The sequence below is a fragment of the Patiria miniata genome, unplaced genomic scaffold (genome assembly GCF_015706575.1).
Source record: "Patiria miniata isolate m_02_andy unplaced genomic scaffold, ASM1570657v1 HiC_scaffold_10, whole genome shotgun sequence".
In the NCBI taxonomy this organism is placed as follows: Eukaryota; Metazoa; Echinodermata; class Asteroidea; order Valvatida; family Asterinidae; genus Patiria; species Patiria miniata.
Window position 1 is genome coordinate 4903935 of NW_024037048.1, and position 20992 is coordinate 4924926.

At 39.6% G+C, this 20992-nt stretch overlaps 2 protein-coding genes across 2 annotated transcripts; one reads left to right on the plus strand and one right to left on the minus strand.

Annotated features, from left to right (window-relative positions):
• The first annotated feature begins 2725 nt into the window (after positions 1 to 2725).
• Positions 2726 to 14622, plus strand: LOC119735961 (serine/threonine/tyrosine-interacting protein-like). Its single transcript, XM_038209939.1, has 10 exons — positions 2726 to 2931; positions 4499 to 4531; positions 5173 to 5226; positions 6407 to 6504; positions 7474 to 7534; positions 9053 to 9129; positions 10789 to 10839; positions 11960 to 12032; positions 12905 to 12971; positions 14164 to 14622. The coding sequence occupies exons 1-10, from the start codon at positions 2869 to 2871 to the stop codon at positions 14214 to 14216; spliced, it is 630 nt and encodes a 209-aa protein (XP_038065867.1). The 5' UTR covers positions 2726 to 2868; the 3' UTR covers positions 14217 to 14622.
• Positions 14623 to 18132: 3510 nt separating this feature from the next.
• Positions 18133 to 20604, minus strand: LOC119733765. Its single transcript, XM_038207137.1, has 4 exons — positions 20415 to 20604; positions 19883 to 20052; positions 18818 to 19008; positions 18133 to 18207 (listed from the first exon to the last, which is right to left on the minus strand). The coding sequence occupies exons 1-4, from the start codon at positions 20550 to 20552 to the stop codon at positions 18152 to 18154; spliced, it is 555 nt and encodes a 184-aa protein (XP_038063065.1). The 5' UTR covers positions 20553 to 20604; the 3' UTR covers positions 18133 to 18151.
• Positions 20605 to 20992: the final 388 nt, after the last annotated feature.

Here is a 20992-nt window from a genome sequence, read left to right on the forward strand (position 1 = left end):
GTAAAAAAGCTAGTCATCTACATTGTTCTTATGGTTCTATTACTAAAAAAATAAAACCTTGGTCGAGGGCAAAGTACTACCTCCTTCCGGTTCCTTGCTTGACAATCACCTCAGCTATAGTCTTAATGTTGATGTAATTTTGTACAAAATGAAAGCGCTGTCCATCATTTCCACCAAATACTTTACAGTGAACATGAACAGATACAAATTTTTTTTTCACCTGTTAATTTAGGACCGTATCGAATAAAGGCACCTACTTGTTTTTACTAATAATAAATGTATCGAAATACCCTTCTGTAATAATTGGCTTACTATTCTGACATTTTTTTTCTCTATGAGAAAAATAGTGTTGTATGATATATATTAGGGCTAAAAGTAAGCTTATTAAAAAACAAGATGTATAAACGGATTATTATTGATAAAATTGCACTAAGAATGCAATAACAGATATTCAGAACAATACAGTCGGTTTCCTTGATTTGTATTTGTTATGGTCGCACTTCCAGGAATTATCAGCACTAGTTGAGTGCGAATATTTTCTAACACGCCTGAAGTAGTCCGTGGGACAAGAGGTCGAAATGCTTTAGTTTTCGAGATAGGCGATAGCTGGTTCCCCGATTTTTATAAAACTTTCCAGACATGAAGATTATGGTGTATCCTATCAAAAAACTTTGTTCCCCGATCCACAGTTTGTTTGGGAATGAGAAAATCTGGGCATAAAAACGCCAAAAATTCTTCGTGAGGGAAAAACATAAGAACGAGCGAAATTCGGCGAACCAGACTGCCTGGCAAGCGAAAAAAACGGCCTCGTCCCACGGACTATAAGGATGCTAAATCAGCATCACAGGTGCACTCACCATAAAAGCACCAAGAATTGTCAAATAGTGAACCTTCAGGTACTATGTTTAGCCTTTTTTAAATTTTTTTAGAGTGCAATAATAAGAGGAAAAAAGAAATTGTTCGTAAACGCGGGATGCTTCTCCTGTAACAGTACTATTCCTTTTGCCAGCATCTCTTCCGCACATTCCGTTCCAAAGAAGCAACCCCATCAAAAATAATAGCGTGAGGGTTTGATTGAATAGATGTCAATGGTGTGTAAAGACTTGAGAAGGCCGTGAAAGCTAGGTAACCAGTGTTGTACCCCATCAATGACTCCATCACATTAGTGGCTAATGACGATCCAGTGGGATAAGACAAACTGAAGGCGCTGACCGGCAATTAAGGTTATCTGCTGTTAGAGCATTTTGTGGGCCATGAACTTCAAGGGCGGATCCAGAATACAATTTTGGGGGGGGGCCAAAAAAATTTTGGTCCCCCCAAAAAGTGGGTCTAAAAAATTACGGCGTGGGGTTCGGGGCCCGCTAGGGCCCCGAAAAATTTTTGGATTCTAGATGCTCTGTGGTGCGATCTGAGGCAATTTCTGACCACTTTAACCAATTTTTTTTTGAGGAAAAGATGGTGGTGTACTCATTGCCTGCCTTTATTGCGATGTCACATAAAAAAAAAAAAAAAATTGGTTTCGTTTTGGGGGGGGGGGCCATGGCCCCCTTTGGCCCCCCCCTGGATCCGCCCTTGATGAACTTGAGGGTTTGGAAAAAAAAGAGGGATGGGAGCCGTGAACAGGGCTGCGCCTGCGAGCTTCAATTTGGATGAAATTGGCCTAGAATTTGCTTTGTTTTGAGTTCTGGAGAGTTGTGAGTAGCTTAATTATTTGTCCTTTTTTTTTTTTTTTTAAAGTGGGGATATTTATCACTGGGGTATATGTCAGTTTATTTATTCGTATGCAACCTATTAGTTTAACAAATGGTGGCATCTATCATGACTGTAGTTTCAGTGGGAAAAGGGAAATCAACAAACTTCAATGCAGTCGGATGGACAAACTCTGAGCCGTCGTCAGCCCCGAGCATCAATCAGGGGGCCGTAGTTCCAACTGGGGGGGTTGGGGGGGGGGTGTACTACCATAAAAAATACAAAAATACATATGTGTGGCTTTTGCCGTTGGGCCTATTGCTCGCCAAGGGGGGCCATCCCACGTACTATGCAGCCCCCCCCCCCCCCCCCCCGCCCAATTGGCGACGAGCCTGCAACCACGTCCTCATGTTCAGGCCCGGACTGACCTGGGAGTATTTTTCCCTCACCAAACAATAGATGTGAGATGATGTATTGATCCCAAGTTCCTCTTGCCCCAAGAGTGGTTTGTTGAGGGTGGGGGGGGGGGGGGGGGGGGGGTCAAGCAACCGTAAGTGTGCACACCTGTAAATAGGCCTAAACCCATCCGCCGATCGAGCTCATGAATAAAAGTTATACCCTCAAACTATATAAATGTATTAAAGAGTTCTGAGAGCCATAAATTTGGGGAAAAGATATGGCATTTTTACCTCAGGCCCGGCTTTGGGACTTCCAGTTCTCAGCATTTTTGGATGCAAGTGGGCTCGGAATCATTGCGCTATTTTGCCATGTTGTGGAGAGATTGTTTTTCAAAATGGCTACTTTACCGCTTCGTGAAAAATAGGGGGCGACAAGATCAGAGTTTTGAGTATCTTTTTACAGAATTTTGAAGTATGGGCATTTAGCACTGGTGTGGAATTTTAAAACAGGGATGCAATCGTACCTACCTGTGATCAATGTCCCATCAAATGGTGGCGCCCTTTACAACGATTGGTTGGCACCTGGACGTATAGCATGCAAATAAGATAATATAACATTCTGCGCACCAGACGGTTCCTTGTCAAAACAAAAATACTTACATTTGTACGTTCAAGGAACTGGCTGCATGCTGAAATAAAAACGTTAGGCCTATATTGTAAATTGCTCCCTATGAGTTTGGGTTGAAAAGCTTCGTTTGCCGAGTATAGGTATGAATGAATAATGGATAAGTGTGAAGACATAAAGTTTCCTGAGATTCCGATGGTCCATGATGAGGAAATTGCGGTAAGAAAATTTGACTTTTTAAATTTTATCATCACAGTTGTCAAGACATCATTTTTCTTTGATAGTGGATATTTTGCCGGAGGTCATGACGGCAAACTAACGTTTACTAAAGGTTTGCCGGCGGCAATCCATATCAACAGAGGGCGCTGTACTCTTTAAGATAGGGCTGAATTATAAGATGTATTAAATTCCCACTAAACATGCTAAAAGTTGTGTAGCACGTTTGGTGTAGTGGTTAAGCAAAGGCTCTAGTAAGCGGGATGACTCGGGTTCGATTCTGACTGCAGCACATTTTTAAGTTTTTTTTTCTCATCCCCAAATAAATAAGAATATTCTTCTTTTATTATTTTAACATGTCTCAAACATTTTTTTGCAGAGTATTACATTTTCTTTTTCAGATTTGTGGCTCTGGAGGATTTTTTTTAAAAGGGAAATAAAGTCCGAAATTATAAAATGGTCTGAATCCCATCTTGTGAATACGAGGTTACAACGATAATTTTGGCATGGAGCCAGACTAAAATTTGTCACTGGAAAATGTTTAAGTACCAAAAAACAGTAACTGCGCATGTTCAGTGCATATCCGGCAAACTAACGTTTACTAAAGGTTTGCCGTCTCCGGCAAAATATACACTGCCATAAATATACGCAGTGGCTATTGTTACGGCAGCCGTAACGCATTTCCCATTTTCTATCATTACGGTAGTACTTCAACTTTTATAAAAACATGAGAAGAAAATATAAATTAGAAGGAAAAAAGTGAATTTGAACGTTATGAAATTCGGACTTTATTTCCCTTTTAAAAAAAATCCTCCAAAGCCTCAGGTTAGAAAAGGAAAAAAATTCGAGTGCAAAACTGAGATGCGAACCCGCAACCTCGCGGTGCAAAATCCTACCCTCTATCGACTGAGCTGTCGCACTGCTTACCAAAACGTGGGGAAACAAATAATTATATACCTGCGTGCGTATCAAAAAAGTATCGTAGAGGGCGCTAAACAATGAATGCCGTAACGATAGCCACTTCGATAAATATAATTAAGAGATCGTTTCCTGAGGTTGCAGTGTTAAGGGGAGCGACAAAACTTTCTTTAGAATAACAAAAAACGGAGGTGTCCTCAACTATTGTGCCTTCAAATTGATTTGTTTCATCAGCCGGTCAACGCAGTGGCTAAAGTAATGATTGTACGACAGCCGTAACACAATTGTCCACTACTGGAACCAGACTATCATTCAACAGAAGGGTTTCTCGGACTTTATTTCCCTTTCAAGTTAAAAAAAAAAAATTCTCCAAAGCCATGGTCACGGATTACTAAGAAGAAAATGAGATGTCTACTTTTTAAAAGTAATAATGATTTGACTAAAAACATGAACATGATGAAAGTAAAAAGAAAACATTACATTTTTTTTTAAATTGTGCAAAGACATGATAGAGGACATTCTGGAGTTTATGTAATATCGGTAGAGCTTGTTTCTACCAAAGAGCTCATAAATTCAAGACCTATAGATTTAACAAAAAGAAAACCTCATAATTATTTTTTTTCTCACTTTGTTCTTTGGCTTTTGGCTGCAGGACTGGGTGTACAGTGCAAGGAGGGAGATGCAGGTAAACTACTAGTCCGAAAACAATTTTTTTGTCATGAGTCTGTACAGTGTAGTTCATTTAATCAACATTCAAAGAGAAAAGTCCTGTTACCATGGTTACGTTATTCAAAAAAGTGTAGGTCAAAAAGAGTCCATTCAAAGTACAATAGTTTTGATGTTAAAGATGCGTTCCCCGTGCTATTTTTGAGTTTCTTCTTGAAAAAATAGATTTGTTTTTTCAATTGCTATTTTCCTCCAAATATATTAGTTATTCACTTTGGAATGAGACATCAAACGACACAGTCCCCCAAACTTTAGTTATTGAATTATTTCATCACACAAATCAAGGCTGCAAGACAATAATTCGGCTCTTGCAGGGTTTGTTCTTTGTGCTTAAAATGAAATTCCTTTTCAGAGGGTTGCAGAGGGCCAAAATGGGATGTTTTTCGTTAAATGAAACAAACAAATTGAAAATTTGTTATTGAGAAATAAAAAATCCATTTTTGAAGAGCGTTGGGTATGCATCTTGTAAGATATCAATTCACACAAATCAGGTCCATCAAGGTAGTTTCATTGTAAGTTTTCAACTTACATGTATGGAGATTTTTGAATGATAATGCAGCCCCTGACATGCCTTGAACAGATAAACTTACTCATTTGCAGGAGATCGTGCCAGGTCTTTTCCTTGGACCCTATGCTGCTGCTACAAAAAGCCAAGTAAGTATTTGATAAGTGGGCATATTCCATTTTTTTTTTTGCAAACTGAGAAACACAAATTCTGTATGTACAGTATGAACAATTTTACTTAGAAATCTAAGCGCAAAATACTTAATTATCATTGCAAAAAGAAAGTGACACCCTCTTTGAATCAAAAGGAGCTACTTATTGCAGTCATGGTGGAGTAGTTAGTGTACGTAGCTTTATGAATTAAACATGCTGCTCGTAAAAGATTTACAGCAATTATTATAAGTTCTACATGTTAACATAAATGGAAGTATGGAACCCCTTGAGAGCGGAGACAACAAACTGATTTGTAGTTGCTTGATGTCGATTGTGAATTGGTTATAATTCCATCAAATTAAAGCAGTTAAGAGTTTACTGTTCTTTGTACCGTAATTTTCGGAATATAAGCCGCGCGGCGTATAAGCCGCAGCACGCAAAAATCTGCAAATTAAGATTTGAAATCGGCGTATAAGCCGCACCGGCGTATAAGCCGCATCGACCGCTGCGGTTTCAATTTTGTAAGGCCTCCAAATTCTAGTCAAAATGCTCTGAACCAGTTCCATTTACACTACAGAAGCTATTAAAAGGGCCACAAAAGTTATATCAAATCATTTACAATCGATACTTTTAGAAACAAATATGGGAATTGATGAGAAATAAACACCGGGAACTGCTGTCGGCTGCCCCGTCATAGCCCGGCAGCCTGCGCCACGCACGCCGGTGAATGACAACATTTTCCACAGCACGTGAGAGAGTATGAAACCCACCGTGTGTTGTCTGACTGGAGCGCTACAAATCTTGCTTTGTGGCAACAGATGCTGATTTGTTTTGTCCTAAGAATAAACAGGTCCGTTTTTACCTCAAAACTTATCAAATTGTTGCGATTACTAACGAGTAGTTGCGTACATGTATTTCATCATAAGTCTTATCATTGAATTGATGTGAGAATGGGAACCTTTAAAACAGGCGTGCAACTTTTCCTCAGATCAGCTGATTTCCTCTTTTTTTTACGTCCCATGTGTTCCATTAAAAATAGAAAAACACTGTACATGTACAAAGTCTTGGAAAGACTCTTTTTTTGTGTGTAACATCCCAGTTGCACACCTGTTAAAAGTAATTCCTGTTTGGATTGGATCGGATATGTACACTTGCTACTTTGTTGTTATACTTTCAGCTGCCAGTCTTGATGGACCACGGTATCACGCACATCGTCTGCATTCGTCAGGACATCGAGGCACAATTTATCAAGCCCAACTTTCCAGAGCACTTTGAGTGAGTGGTGATGTACATGTATATTGACCTATCGCCGTTTGCGAGTTAGCCACGCCCCTTAGACAACCCTATGGAATATTTGTAGACTAAGTTTTGTTTGACTCAGATTTTGTGCGTTCCGCGTCCATTTGTACATCATATAGTATTTCACAAGCTTCGTTGACGAGATTCTAACGCAATTCTACCGCGATAGGTCAATTGGCAATGATAGATTCCATATTTTTTTTGCTATTTTAATTCTGCTTTGATTAACCCTAACTCCCTAGTGACTTTTACTAAGCACTGGACCAAGTCCACCAAATCCAGCACTGACCCTGCGTCACATATTGCTTCAGGACCAAATCCGCTGAAATCCACCACAAGACCACCACTACTACAGGTGTAGGTGGATTTAGATGGACTTGGTACTCATGGCTTGCCTACCAAAATCTCCAAAATTGGAGAATGGATTTTGATGGATTTGGGAAGGTTAGGGTTAATGTATTTCCAACAATCACAACAATATTCCCCCCCCAAAAAGAGAGATATACATACACTAATTAAGTTGGGGGATTGGAGCTGGCAGAAAGCCAAACCTTTTACAGGGTTGTACTTGGTCAGACCCCTACAATATATGTTGATAAATCTTCATCTTAAACTCAGGTAACACACTGAGTATACAGTGTTTATACGTCGGTGAAGGGCAAAACCTAACATTGATTTATATCACCCCGACGCAAATTCCATCTTATGGATAAATCTTCATCTTGATCTACATATAGACTAAGTGTGCATTAGATACATTCCATTAGATACCAAAGATACCTTAGATACCAAAATTTGCATTTCGTGAAACAATTTATGAATCGTGCATAATGATTGGGATTTCGCTGCCTGATTTTGTCTATAATAGATGTAATATTTGTACAAGAACTCGCAAGAAATTTATGTTGGCTTCAATTAACCAAACCTTTTTGTCTCTTGTTATAGGTATTTGGTATTAAATGTTGCGGATAATGCCACTGAAAACATCATTTCCCACTTTTCAAAGGTACTGTTTATGTAAATGATGTAATTTTTTATGAAGTGCAGATATCTCTTCCAGTTATTTAATCTATTTTTGGGGGGAAATTTAAAAACTTAACAAATCAAGATTTGATCAGAAAAAAAGACAAATGATGCAAACCAGGGATGTGGAAATTATTTCCTCTCTCTTCCTGACTTATTCTCTTTGGTGGAGTGCCGTGGCCTCATGGTCTGGAGCATTGAACTAGTGGTCTGCAGATAATTCTGCAGGTTGTGGGTTCGAGTCCAGCCTGGGATTATGGTGTGTGTGCCCTTGGGCAAGACACTTTGTCACTAATTGCTTCTCTCCACCCAGGAGTAAATTGGGTACCTGTGAGGGCAGAGATGGTTACTGTGATTGATTGTAGCTGCTTTGCCCAGAAATGGCAGCATCGAGCTGTATACTCCTGAAGGGAGCTGAGATTGTAATTTGAATGTTTCATTTGCCCAATGATCAGGGGTAATAATACTGTATTAGCGCTTTGAACTTAATTAAAGGCGCTATAGAAGTACTCGTTATCGTCATCATTACTGAGAGATAATTGCACTTCAGCAAGTGCAGGTGCGTCATATGTCAGGGAACCAAACCTGTTCAACTGCCAGTGTTTCTAGCTTTTAAGGCCGGATTCCTGTCCACTCATCACATGTGGGTTTCATGGCCAGCGGGCACACTTTAAAAAAAAAAAAAAAAAAAAAAATCAAATTTTTTCCTTCCAAATGATACTATTTCAGGCAGAATAACTTCACAGATATTTGGAACCTTTCTTCACTTTGGGAACGTTTTTTCCTCATTAAATCAGTTGCTTAGTTCCAGGATATTACCAGTGTTCCTACAGGCCTTTAAACATAATAACTTATATACAACATTTGCAAACATCAAAAAACATACCTGCCACTTTATTATGAAAAATCTTACTTGAGTTTAAGTGAATGATAGTCTCAAGCATGCTGTGAAATTATGGCACCAGGTGTGCTGTCACTTTCAAGAAAAGTGGAATTTTTATTCAATTTGCAACAATCATGACAATGGTGGGCCGACCATCGTTGGAAAAAAACTGACATTTTTCAAATACTCATTGACAACAGATCTGATAGGTGAAATACATCATTTGCTTTTGCTGTAATTTGCAGAAATGGATGGATTTGGGGGGTTAGTATTCTATAGCAAATACTGTTGCACTGACCTGTTTAAAGTTTCGTGCTCATGGATGCTGGGAAAACCAAGAACAAAAAATTGCTGTTCTTGCAGTCTGGTCCCCTGACCCAACCTCAGACAAAACGGAGCAATTTATAGACGTCGGGGAATTGTCAGGTGAGGGAACCAGACTAGCTGACTTGCAACCCGTTCACGAATGTGTAAACGATTGCAAACAAAATGTGGACTAAGCAACTTTTGGTAAATTGGAGGCAGTATTAACTTGTCATTCAGTTTAGAGTAAGTTGGCATTTGGTCACTGCTCTCCACACTGTTATGAACCTGTCGTTTGGTAAATTCCTGTTTCAGGTCAAGGATTTCATTGACAAGAGCAACCTTTTTGGAGGGAAGGTACTTGTGCATGGCAATGCCGGAATGTCAAGAAGGTACAAAAATGCTCACCTCGAATCTGCAACTTGTTCTCTTCTCAATTCGGGCGATTCACAATGCAGTGCGCCACCAAGAGTTTGCCACGGAGAATTCATTTTTCCCAGTGCATTGTGGGAGATGGTCGACAAATTCGCAGCGCGGGACATTTGAAATTGTTAGTTTTTCCGGCCAGAAAGTTTGTAAAAGTATGATTCGAATATAATGTTTGCCCTTTTCTTTTCTTTTTATCAATATGGAGTTTTTTTGTAAGGCGGCAGAACGCTTTGCCCCAATCTATAACAAATTAGCTCAAGTTTTCTACTGACACTCATTCAAATGGGCCTTGTTTTGTCGACCGTAAACTTGAAAAATGAACTCTCCATGGCAAACTCTTGGTGGCGCACTGCATTGTGAATCGCCCGAATTCACTTCTTTTTGTGTAAGGCCATTTATTGTCAACAAATCATCATGAGTATTGGTATCGTCCGTGAACCTGTTTTCGAGGCATCAAGTTTTCGAGGTTTGACCTTGTAGCGACGCACACGCGCAGATTCGTACCACACAAGCAGTTGATTTGTTGTGCGTGCGGTACGTGTTCCACCGCCAGCCCCCAAAATTTGGAAATCGAAGGCTATGTCGGTGTTTTTCTCCTGCTTGAAATAAATCCTTACACCCTCGAAAATAGGTACAACGTGGATATATCTCACAGATCACTTAGTTTTAAAGTCAAAAACATTTCCAATGAACTTCGATAAAAACATTCCTTTTGAATCAACTTGTATTACACTCAACTACAGCTCTGGTTCCTCAGCGAACCCTAACCCGAATACATGTACATGTAGCTTCAGTGAAGTAACATAGGCAGAGATTTAAAGGGGCCATGCGATGAATTTTTCTGAGGAACGCATTTTGTGCAACCTTCCACTCCTAAGAAAATGTAAGAAAACTATTTGATACCTGTTTTGGTCAATATTATTGAAAAGTGCACTTCTTTTAATAAACATTAACAATTTTCCGTGCTTTTCCAGGCAACTGAGGGCGTTGGTGCTGTGATGTCGTTTCAGGAAGACCTTACTGTTTAGTTTAGGGGTTTTCTGTTCAAATTGTGAACCAAAAATTTGCTGCTTAAAAAACAGTTGTGAGAAAGGTTTGCTCATTGGCTTACTGCCATGTTCTGACAACAACGAATCACCAAAGAAAAGAACATGTTCGACGGCAAAATATCTAAATTCTAGCAACGTTTTGTGCTGAAATGGGTGTAACTTGGAGGTTTCTGCCTGGAATGACATCACAGTAGTGCTCGTGAATATGGAAATTTGCATTAGCATTAAAAAAGGCACCAAAGTATCCTTGAAAATGGCAAAATGAAAATTTAAAATGAGGTTGGAAACAGGCCACGTACAAGCGTTTATTTTTCGCATGGTATCCCCATTCATCACCCCCTGTGCATTTTGTAAATAACTGTGTTACATTATTTATTGGGATGTTTGGGAAATAAAACAACACCAATACCAAATGGGACACAGAGGTACATTCAAATGACATATTTTTTTCTTGGTCTAACACCAAAGAACCCTGAAGTATTTCAACATGTTCAAAGTAAAAAGAATTGTGAGCCTAATTTGTCTAATTGAAGCTTTTCCTTCTTTCGTTTGTGTCTCTTTTCATTGATTCAGCGCTGCACTTGTCATTGCTTATGTAATGGAAACATTTGGATTGGCATTCAAGTAAGTATTTAACATTTTGCCTTTTGTGTCTGAGTTTAATGCAATTGGTCAGAATGCTAAAACAATGTGGAAAAGCCTGAAGATTCAAGAATGACGTAATTCAACATGTTGGCATAGCCTTACAGATACCATAAGACAATCGGGGTCCCTAAATGTATTCACAAAGAAATTTAAAACCAAGCTCACATCAAACATTGCATAACTCAATTCTTTGTTATGGTCTGATCTCCTGTTGTTTTTTGTTGTATTTTGTTGTTTAATGTACTCTTGTAATAAGTTGCTTGTCCTTGTACTTTTATGTTTAACAAGGTTAATGTTACAATGTCACTATAGTACTGGTGATATAGGAAATGTGATAGGGGGAAATAAAAGCGCTTGGCTTCTCCTGACCCCCTATGCTGACACTTCTGTAGATCCATCTTAAAACAAGTTAATCCAAATTTATTTCATGACTTGTTTTATGCATCCAATGTTAATGTCAGCATGAATAAAACAACATAAAACAACATAATTGACTAATACCTGGTATACTGCATTACATACACAGATTATAATTTTGCAGGGGGCGTGGCTTTTCCAACATCCACGTAATTAGGCTCTAATATCTCAATGTTTCTCTGCCACTGTATTCAGTCTAGACTCTAGACCCCACCATCTGTGAATTCCATAAACAGTATTATAAACGTATTTCTAGAGGGGTCAAGTTCCCAAGAACTGTGTTTTTTTAAAGAAAGAATTATGTTTGTGATGATCACCACCCCTGGTGTGTACAAGCAATTTGAATTGATAATTTGACCTAGATTTGTAAGGCTGAGCCTTTAAAAAGAAAAGTGGAAAAATAAAGCCCAATTCATACTTGGCGGGAAAGCAAAAGCGAACGCCAATTTGTGACGTCATGGGGAGTATTCGCACAGCGAATTCATAAAAATTGAACATATTTCAATTCGGGCGGATTTCACAGCGAATGTTGCATGACGTCAAATTCGCTTCGCATTCGCATTCACTTGAAGTATGAATCGGGCTTAAGTCTTGTAAGGCGTGGAATTTCCTCTTTTTTCCCCTCCTAGTTGCATTTTTCCCTCTTAACATTTGATTCATCTCTTCATGTGATTGGACACAGGGATGCGGTGCACTATGTACAGCAGAGACGGTTTTGCATTAGCCCCAATGAAGGCTTCATGAGACAACTAGAGGTCAGTCCCACTCCTTGAATCGTGCAGCCAACTGGGCCCAATTTTATGGCTCTGCTAACCACGAAATTTCACGCGTATATGAACATCTTTCTTTGGTAACAGCGCTAGCAAAGAAAATCTGTGTTGACCCTTTAAGCCCAGAATCCTGAATTGTGGGTAGTTCATGTGCGCATAAGCCATAATTGCTTGCTAACCCATGAAACATGCTAACCGTAAGAAGAGCCATACAATAAGCCAGTTCGGTATATCAATGACCTGAGGTCATTCGGGATATGCGATGTTACAGGCATGCCCATTATGCTCGTAATTAACACGCAAGAGTCGTGTGCCCGCGCGTTCATGCGCCTTCGATCGTTCGATTATCCCAAATGACCAGTGACGCATATCCGTGTGCACATGCGCACTGGCATCTGTGTGCACATACCGAACTGGCTTATTGGGCCCAGGGCCCAGTTGTATGGCTCTGCTAACCACAGAATTCTGCACTTACGATCACCATTTTGAGGCATTCTCAGCTAACGCCATTGCGCTGTTTGCGTAGAGCAAAATGACACGCTCATTTGCTGATCGAGCGTTTCGGTTTTGGGCGTATTGGCTTCGATAACGCACCGGTATGGAATACAAATGCAGATATGCAAATAGCCGTACAAAAGCCGTACAAAATGTCTAGGTCTCCATAGGTTTGTGCACAAACATGGATGCGCGCCCAGCAGGCATGACTTTGTACATGAAGTTAGCGCTCTAGTAATTTAATATAGCTCTATGGTACTACCCCAATTGTGCAAAGTGATTTCTGTTGAGAAAAACAATTCTCATTTGAATATGGAATATTGATACATAATTGATTATGATACATGTATATTTCCCACCAGGAATATGAGCCTATTTTTACTGCAAGATTACAGATGATGTCGCAACAGGAAAGACCAGAGACATCAGGTAGGTAGCAAAAAACAAGTGAAAATTGTCACAAAAAAAGAAGTACGCAATGTAACAAGTGCACTTATTTTTGTTGCACATGTTGGTGTTGCGCTTGTTGGTGTTGTACTTAAGTGCAACACAAAACAAACTTAAAACGGAAAGTTGTTAAAAACTACTGCGTATTGCAGAATGAGGAATTAGTGAATGGAGATGTACTCAAATTTTTAACTTTCATATGTGATCAGCAGATCATGAAAAGGTTACCAGACCTAAAGCTCTGGACCCATGAATTATGAACATAAGCTTACATGAATTTAAAAGATATTCTGGGCACCAGTCTTTAGAAACCAGCCTTGCGAACTTGCTGGAAGTAATACATGTTTCATTTAGTAGACCCAGGTTTGATTCCAACTAAGTGTTTTTGTTGTTCAAGATTTTGACAAATTTGGGAACCGCCAACATAGGGCTGGATAGCTCAGTTGGTAGAGCACTGGAACGGTAACTTGGAGGTCGCAGGTTCAAACCCCATTCCAGTAAAATTTCTTTGTTTAACTTTTCAAAATTTGTTGTAATTCACCTAGTCAGTTTCCCTTTGTGGTTCATTTGAAAGATTGTTTGAGAGTGTTTGAGGAGAATACAAAAGACTGTATAGGGTTTCTGTGCAGTTTAAGAGGATATAAGTCTGAGTAGAAATAAATATGTGGCCTAGCATCGGGGTGATGTAAATCAAATTAGGTTTTTGCCCTTCACCGACGTTTAAACACTGTATACTCAGTGTGTTACCTCCCGAGTGAAAGTTGGAAAAATTTCTCGGGTTGGACTCGAACCGACAACCCCCTGCTTTCTAGTGCAGAAGTCTTACCACTCGACCACCGAGCTAACGGGATCGGATGGCTGGTTCGGGTTCGAATCTGATCAGATTCAAACCAGCCAACCGATCCCGTTAGCTCGGTGGTCGAGTGGTAAGACATCTGCACTAGAAAGCAGGAGGTCGTGGGTTCGAGTCCCACCCGAGTGATTTTTTCCAACTTTCACTCGGGAGGTAACACACTGAGTATACAGTGTTTAAACGTCGGTGAAGGGCAAAACCTAATTTAACTTAGGGCCTGTTTTCTTGCTTTGGACGTTTTCCAAGTTATTAGTCCAAAAAGCTTTCTTCTCAGTCAGTTCACAATGACGAAAGGCATTCTTAACTCTTGTTTGTTTGAAGGATTGAAAAGACCACATGAAGATGTCGACTATGAAATGGCAGATGGCAGCTGATCACATGACTTCGAATTGTAAATAGACAACTTTTGGACTGCTGTGGAGTACAATGTATCAGTATGTGAATCTTGCCAGCTCGTGTTTGTACAGTAAAAGCCTCACCAAAAAAGCTGAGAACTGAAGCAATTTACTCCACAGTGCACCGCCAAGAACCTAGGCCACTTGAAGTTAGACTGGAAACCTGACTTGATCACATACATTTGTGTATGTGTATGTGAGGACAGACACCACCCTAAGTGACTCTGAAACTGGATCAGCTGCTATGCTCCTTGACGATGTCATTTTACTTGTCGTGTTATTGGCTGTCTCACACACACATTTGCCCAATATTTTTACAATTTTGACAATTGTGAAAATCTTTGGAAAAAATGTTGCAACCTGACGCCACTTTTTTCTTCACATATCATCTCAGTGAAGGTCACTCATTGCAAAAAAAAGATGAGAAGACATGAATCTGGGACTGAGAAACATTTCCAATTTTGTTAGAAAATACTTCGAAAATGTTCTTGACTCTCCATAGACTTTGTACACAACCGCTGAATTGGGGTCAAGTTGCAACATTTTTTTCAAATCTTTTAATTTTACAATTCTGAAGTTAAGTAAACATGGTAAACCTCTACAGTTCCCCTCGAGTCTATTTGATACATCTGGACAATTTACCCTGGGCCGAATACCGTACATAAAAACTAGCAAATATGCTTTTTCTAGAAATTTGCTGACATTTTTATACATAAAAATACGGAACTGCTAACGAGCAAAAGCTTCGACTTTTAAGCAAAAGCAAAAGCTTGTTTCTTGCAAGCAAATGCCTCTCAGATTAGAAATTGCTAAAAAACATATGCAGTGTGAGTAAAAAAAAAGTGAAACCCAAATGTCGGGACAATTTGTTTAGGGAAGTTCTGCATGTAGCAATTTCAAAATCTAGGACATGAAAGCCCAATTCATAAGCTTTCTTTTAGTACAAGAATCATTCAAATCACTCATATACTTTTCAAGTTACGAAATTTTAAACACAAAGACCGTTTTAAACTTCTGTCCACGGATCACAAAAACGGTAAGTTTTTTTCAGCAAAACGAAAACAGTTCGCAAACATCCCCATGTGAACCCCCCCCCCGCAAAAATTCTTGGATCTGCCCCTGCTCAAGGTATTTTTTCTGTATTGAATAGGAAACATCAATAATCATAAATGCTGCCATATTTCAATTTCAATTGACGTAGGGCAGCATCACGTGACCAAGTCGTCATCATGTGACCACGATAGCAATTTTGTAAACAAATGTGGCATGGTATAATTATTTGTTCCTGTGGTTGTTTTGGGCTGGTGTAAATTGCAATACATTTGTATTATCACACATTGCTTTACAGAGCTATTCAGATCATAGCTGCATTTTTGAACCAGTGTTAAAATTAGTGGGGAAAAAGCTCAGTTTTCAGATTGTAAATACGTATAAATATATTTATAACAGATGAATTAAATACTGTTTGTAATGGACAATGTTTGTTTTAAAAACACTGTTAATTTTCAAGATATACCTTTTTTTCAAAGTTTCCTTTACAGAACCTAAAATATATCCATTATCTCTTGTTTGGAGAAGTATTCATCTAAGTTATTTATGACAGCCTAAAGATATTTTTTGTTTTTATTTAAATAAATAGCCTTCGGAAAAAAAAATCAAGGTAGACTTATCTACAACAATCCCAAACAGTGTTTATGGAATATCTCTTGCATTCTGCACTCTGTCATATCAAAAATGGTATCTGTTAGCTAAAAAGTAACGCATGCCGTTTAGTACACAACTAACCTATTACCGTTTTGATAACCTAAAAACCATCAATTAATTGTCACTGTCGAGCAAAAATATTTTTCCCGTATTTTTGTGCACAATCTCCAACAACAATCTCAATGTCTAATGAAAAAAAATTTTGTAATCAATTTGCTATGTTTTCTTTCGGATTATGAACCACGCTCGAAAAAAAAAAATATATATAGACTATATATACATGCAACTTATATTTATAAACCTTATAAAAACCTTCCATGCTATGCAAAATGTATGCGATGCAAGGCAACAAATTGTTAAATGTTTCCTGCAACACCTTTTGAATTTCAAAATGCAATATCATTTGAAAACAAAATAAGTGAAAACATTACACAAAAATTGTGAAAACGTATTGAGCTTACACAGCATAATAAGTTGTGTTTCACTATCATAACAGCGGCGTCGATCGAATATGACTTTTGGCAAGTAGGAGAAGATGGGATTCTAAAAGGTAAGGAAATGGCGTTAATTGTTGCGTTTTCGTTTTTTTTGGGTGTAAATTCTTATACAAGAATGTCACACGCACTGTCTAGCTGGTTACTCTAACAATGATTTAACTAAGTTTTCAAATAAAAAAAATAACGATACATGCATTTTGTTACGAATATGGAAATATCCTTTAAAGGGAGTGTACGACATTTGCACACATTAAAAAGGAAAACTACCAAATTATTATGAAATACCTTATGACTTTTAGAATGACAGTCTAAAGCATCCTGTAAAATCATGGCACCTGGTGTGCTGACATTTTCAAGAAAAGTGGTATTTTTTGTATTAATTTTCAAGGCTGGTCGGCTGACCAGCGTTGGAAAAAAACTGGATTTTTTTCAAATACTGTTCCCAATTTACCATACTTAATTTGTACCCGATTACACACCTATGAACGGCAAGAGAGACCGGTTTTCTGACCTTACAACGTACTCTGGTTCCCTGACCCCACTTAAACTGAAATGGGGTCAGGGAACCAGAGTACCAGAGTTGCTATACAATGCTACCCACCACCCCCTCCAAATCCATTCATTTCTGAAAATTACAGCCACCGGAAATGTTGTAGATTCCCTCTAAAGGCAGAGGATATCATTTGCAAATTACTGAAATTACCAAATTACTATGAAGTTGATTCCAGTAAACTACAGTATACAAATATTGAATGCTTCGAGTGGTGTAGTAAAACTAGCCTCCCGAGATGATCCATGGACATTCTATTTTCCCGAGGCGAAGCCGAGGGAAAATAGAATGGTCAACGCGCACACCAGCATCCATTTGCACACAAATACCGCGCCGTGGAAATAGTACTTTGGTTGCTAATGGTATAGTACTTTGGTTGTTACGGGTATAGTACTTTTGGCCATGCACAGAAAGATAGCAAAATTAGAAAGTAACATGTGACTCGCTCTCGGCCTATCAAGACACATAATCTGTGGGTGAGGTGTTATAATATTTGTTATACCTTTGTCTTGAATACTGTATTTTCATTGGCCTAGAACGATCACGGCATGGCACACTCCCTGTGGGATATCACGTACGTTAAACGCTTGTATCGTTGGTACCCACGCTATTTTCAGCATGTTTTCACGCATGAGTGGGAGCAGCGAACTAGCAGATGATCAGCTGTTTCGAGCACGCGACATGCATGTGAGTTGACGTTCGATTGACATGATTGTTGTGTTGACTGCTGTTTGTTTTCGTGATTTTTTACATCAAAATCCAAAGAATCCAAGACAGAGGTATAACAAAACAACTGTTGACTGCTTTGATGTGGGATATGCCGTTTTGAATACCCGAGGGGCGCATGGCACCCTCGGCTTCGTCTCGGGTGCTATGCGCCCTTCGGGTGTTAAAAACGTCATATCCCATTCGCTCGTACCCCCCCCCCCTCCCTCCCCCCGTCATGCAAACATGACGCTGGGAAGGGCTGATGAATGCACGCTCCGATTGGATATTTTTTGTGTGTGACCTGTGACCGGCAAGTCATCACGGCCACGACCCTGCGAGGTTTTAAAAGGCCGTCAACAAAAAAATTTGTTTCCACCAATGTCAACGAATTCTAGAATTTTTGTTTGTTTGTTTGTTGGGTTGTTTGTGTTTTTTTACGTGAGCCTTCGTTATCTCTACTCGGTATCCACGTGAATGGTGAGAAAGTCCGCGCGTCCAACCGTAACGTCACCTGTCAACATTAGAAAAAAGACATGGTTTTTAAATAAAAATCTCAAGCGACTGCCAAAAAGGATCAAAGGGAATATAACTATCCACAGTTAGCTTATTTGAAGGGAATTTCTTTGTCATCAACGCTTGCCAAACATGAATATGCAGCCCCAATATTGGTAGCTCAGTGGCGTAGCACGGTCATTTTTATGGGGGGGGGGGGTCAAAAGTTCATGAAAAGGGCACTTGCACATCCGAGGTGAAATGTGGACACGTGGCCTCCGTAAAATCAAAAAGCAGGTGGGGGCTGGTACCAGCTGTCGATGGGGGCGCTGTTCAAAACCAACGATTATGCACACTAACGGACAATATATGGTGCTTTTCAGGGCGATGCATTTTTCAAAAAGGGCACTTGTTCAGAAAAAGGGCACTCTTTACAAATTAGGGGGGGGGGTAAGCACTGGTGAAAAAAATGGCATTTGAATGGAAAAGGGTAGCCTTTCCAAAATATTGGGGGGGGGGGAATAACCCCCCCCCCCCCCGCTGGCTACGCCTATGTAACTAAATCTAAAAACGACTTTCCTGATGTGAAATTTTAACCAAACACCGACATCAACGCTAACAAAAAATACCTGTATAGAACATGACTCTCCACCTTGCAGCAATTGTAGACCTGCTGTACAGTATGAGTGGGAAGCTCGGATACTCCGTCGAATTTTTCTCCCAGTCGCAATCGCCACCGACTAGGGACTCTTTCACGACCAACCAGCCTCTGTCGTAAGTACATGCATAGTGGCTTTTACTCATGTAGAATCTTCGTCCACTTTGCATGTCGTGGAGAAAGGATGAAAATAAAAGCTTCTTAACGTATACAAGGAATCGCAAATAGACTAATTACAACGAGAGGGAGGCTGTAATTTCTTATACTTTACTTTACTACTGTAATCTGAGCTATTATGATAGTATCAATTCAAGTGGATGTAACCTCCGCATTTGCTTTTGGGTAGCAGGGTAGCTATGCCATAGTTGCCACAGGGAGTGGTCGCCCCTGCCTTTATGTTAGCCTGATCTGCAGGTCCAATTGAACCGGTTGGTGGTACCTGGCAACTGTCCCGATCTCTGGGTTACAAGTACTCCCCAGCTTTGGGTAATAGCAGGGTAGAAGGAGCTCTTTATCATTGGCTGGAAGTCCTTTTAGGTACGGATACTCCGACAAACAAATAGACTAATGACAATTAAAAATTCCCGACGATGTTAAAGAAGTGTTCTATGATGAGCTCATATCATTTCTGGCGATTTCAAGTTGCGTCCTTGTGGGAGTGTCCGGAGTGGACTATGCCGCAACGACATCGACAGAGGAGTCTACATGAAGTTTTGCACTGATGGAAACCTCTTCAACTTACGCCGACTCTAGGTGTTTGAAGCACTACATGGACTGGGAGATTTCTTCTTCGCAGATGAATGTGCACTTTTAGCACATCATCCCATGAAATTAAGTCACATCATGAAAACGTCCTCACATGTCATGTCACATATTGAACATCACCTTCAATTGAACACATCGCAATATCTATAATACAGAAGTATCGTTCTTGGATGGAACTTCTACAATATAACTGTACATGCCAGATGTCACCAAAAAGATTGCCGAAACAGCCCTGTCTTTGTCAACAAACATAGGTCTAGTTTGTACTTACTTTGCTGCAAACCCTTCAGTGCTGAAGTAGTTTGGTGTGGTTGATTTCACGTCTTCCCAGGGGCTTGAGATGAGGCGCTCTTGGGTGAACCAGTTATGGATATCCGTCCCGGTACCGTTGAATATTAGGTCAGCTCTGCGCCCCTCGAAATCACGCACGGACAGTTTTACCTTGACAACAAAGCATGAGGAAAAAAAGGTGTTTTGTGCGTGCAAAGCCTTGCTAGTATGTCCCAGGTCAAGCATGGGGTTGCCATGCAATTTTAATGATTTCATCGAGAAAATCATTTAATGCAAAGACATTGTCTGAAATCATGTTGTGTGTATAAATCACGCACGGTCTCAGGTTGTACTTAGCTTCGACCTCCTCCTCGATAGTGGTCCCTCTGATAGCAACATTTGCCATCTCATGATCATAAAAAACGAACAAGATCGACTTGCGATTTTACAGACATGAGATTATTTCACACCTGATCATAATAAATGTGCACAATTTTTGGAGGTGCAATAACAAATTTTTGTTCAACACTCACTCGTGTAACATTCAGTTCTCCACTTTTCCAGGCATCATGCAGCGATTCATCCCGCCAACTCCCACTGACACCCATCGTGTTTTCGTCCCAAGATGTTGTTGTCCACATGTCATATATCCCAAATCCGGTCCCCGCCATTCCTTTAAAAACCAACTGCCATTCCGAAGCTGGAGCAGCAATGAAACGGTAACGTGAACATCTTTATCAAACTCAATTCTTCCTTAAGCAAAGTCGTCCTTTGGTATCACCGAACAATAAAAAGTACACATACAAATTTGTACTGAAATTTGTATCCTTGTGGAGTTATTTCTTTGTTCTTGTGTAAATTTAGAATGTGAAAATCTAGTTTCGAAATGCTCCTATTTTGACAAGAATCAATTTCCTTGGCTGTAATTCGGACTTAATAACCATTACACAAAATACTTCAATTTGCGACGGATCAACACACCTTGGAAATGCCTAGTGTTTCAGGCAAACCCATATATCTATTTCGTGATAACCTTGTGAAGACCTTGTATTCACCTATAGAAATTGCCCTGTGGAGACGTATATAATTGTTTATACCCATGTCTCCACAG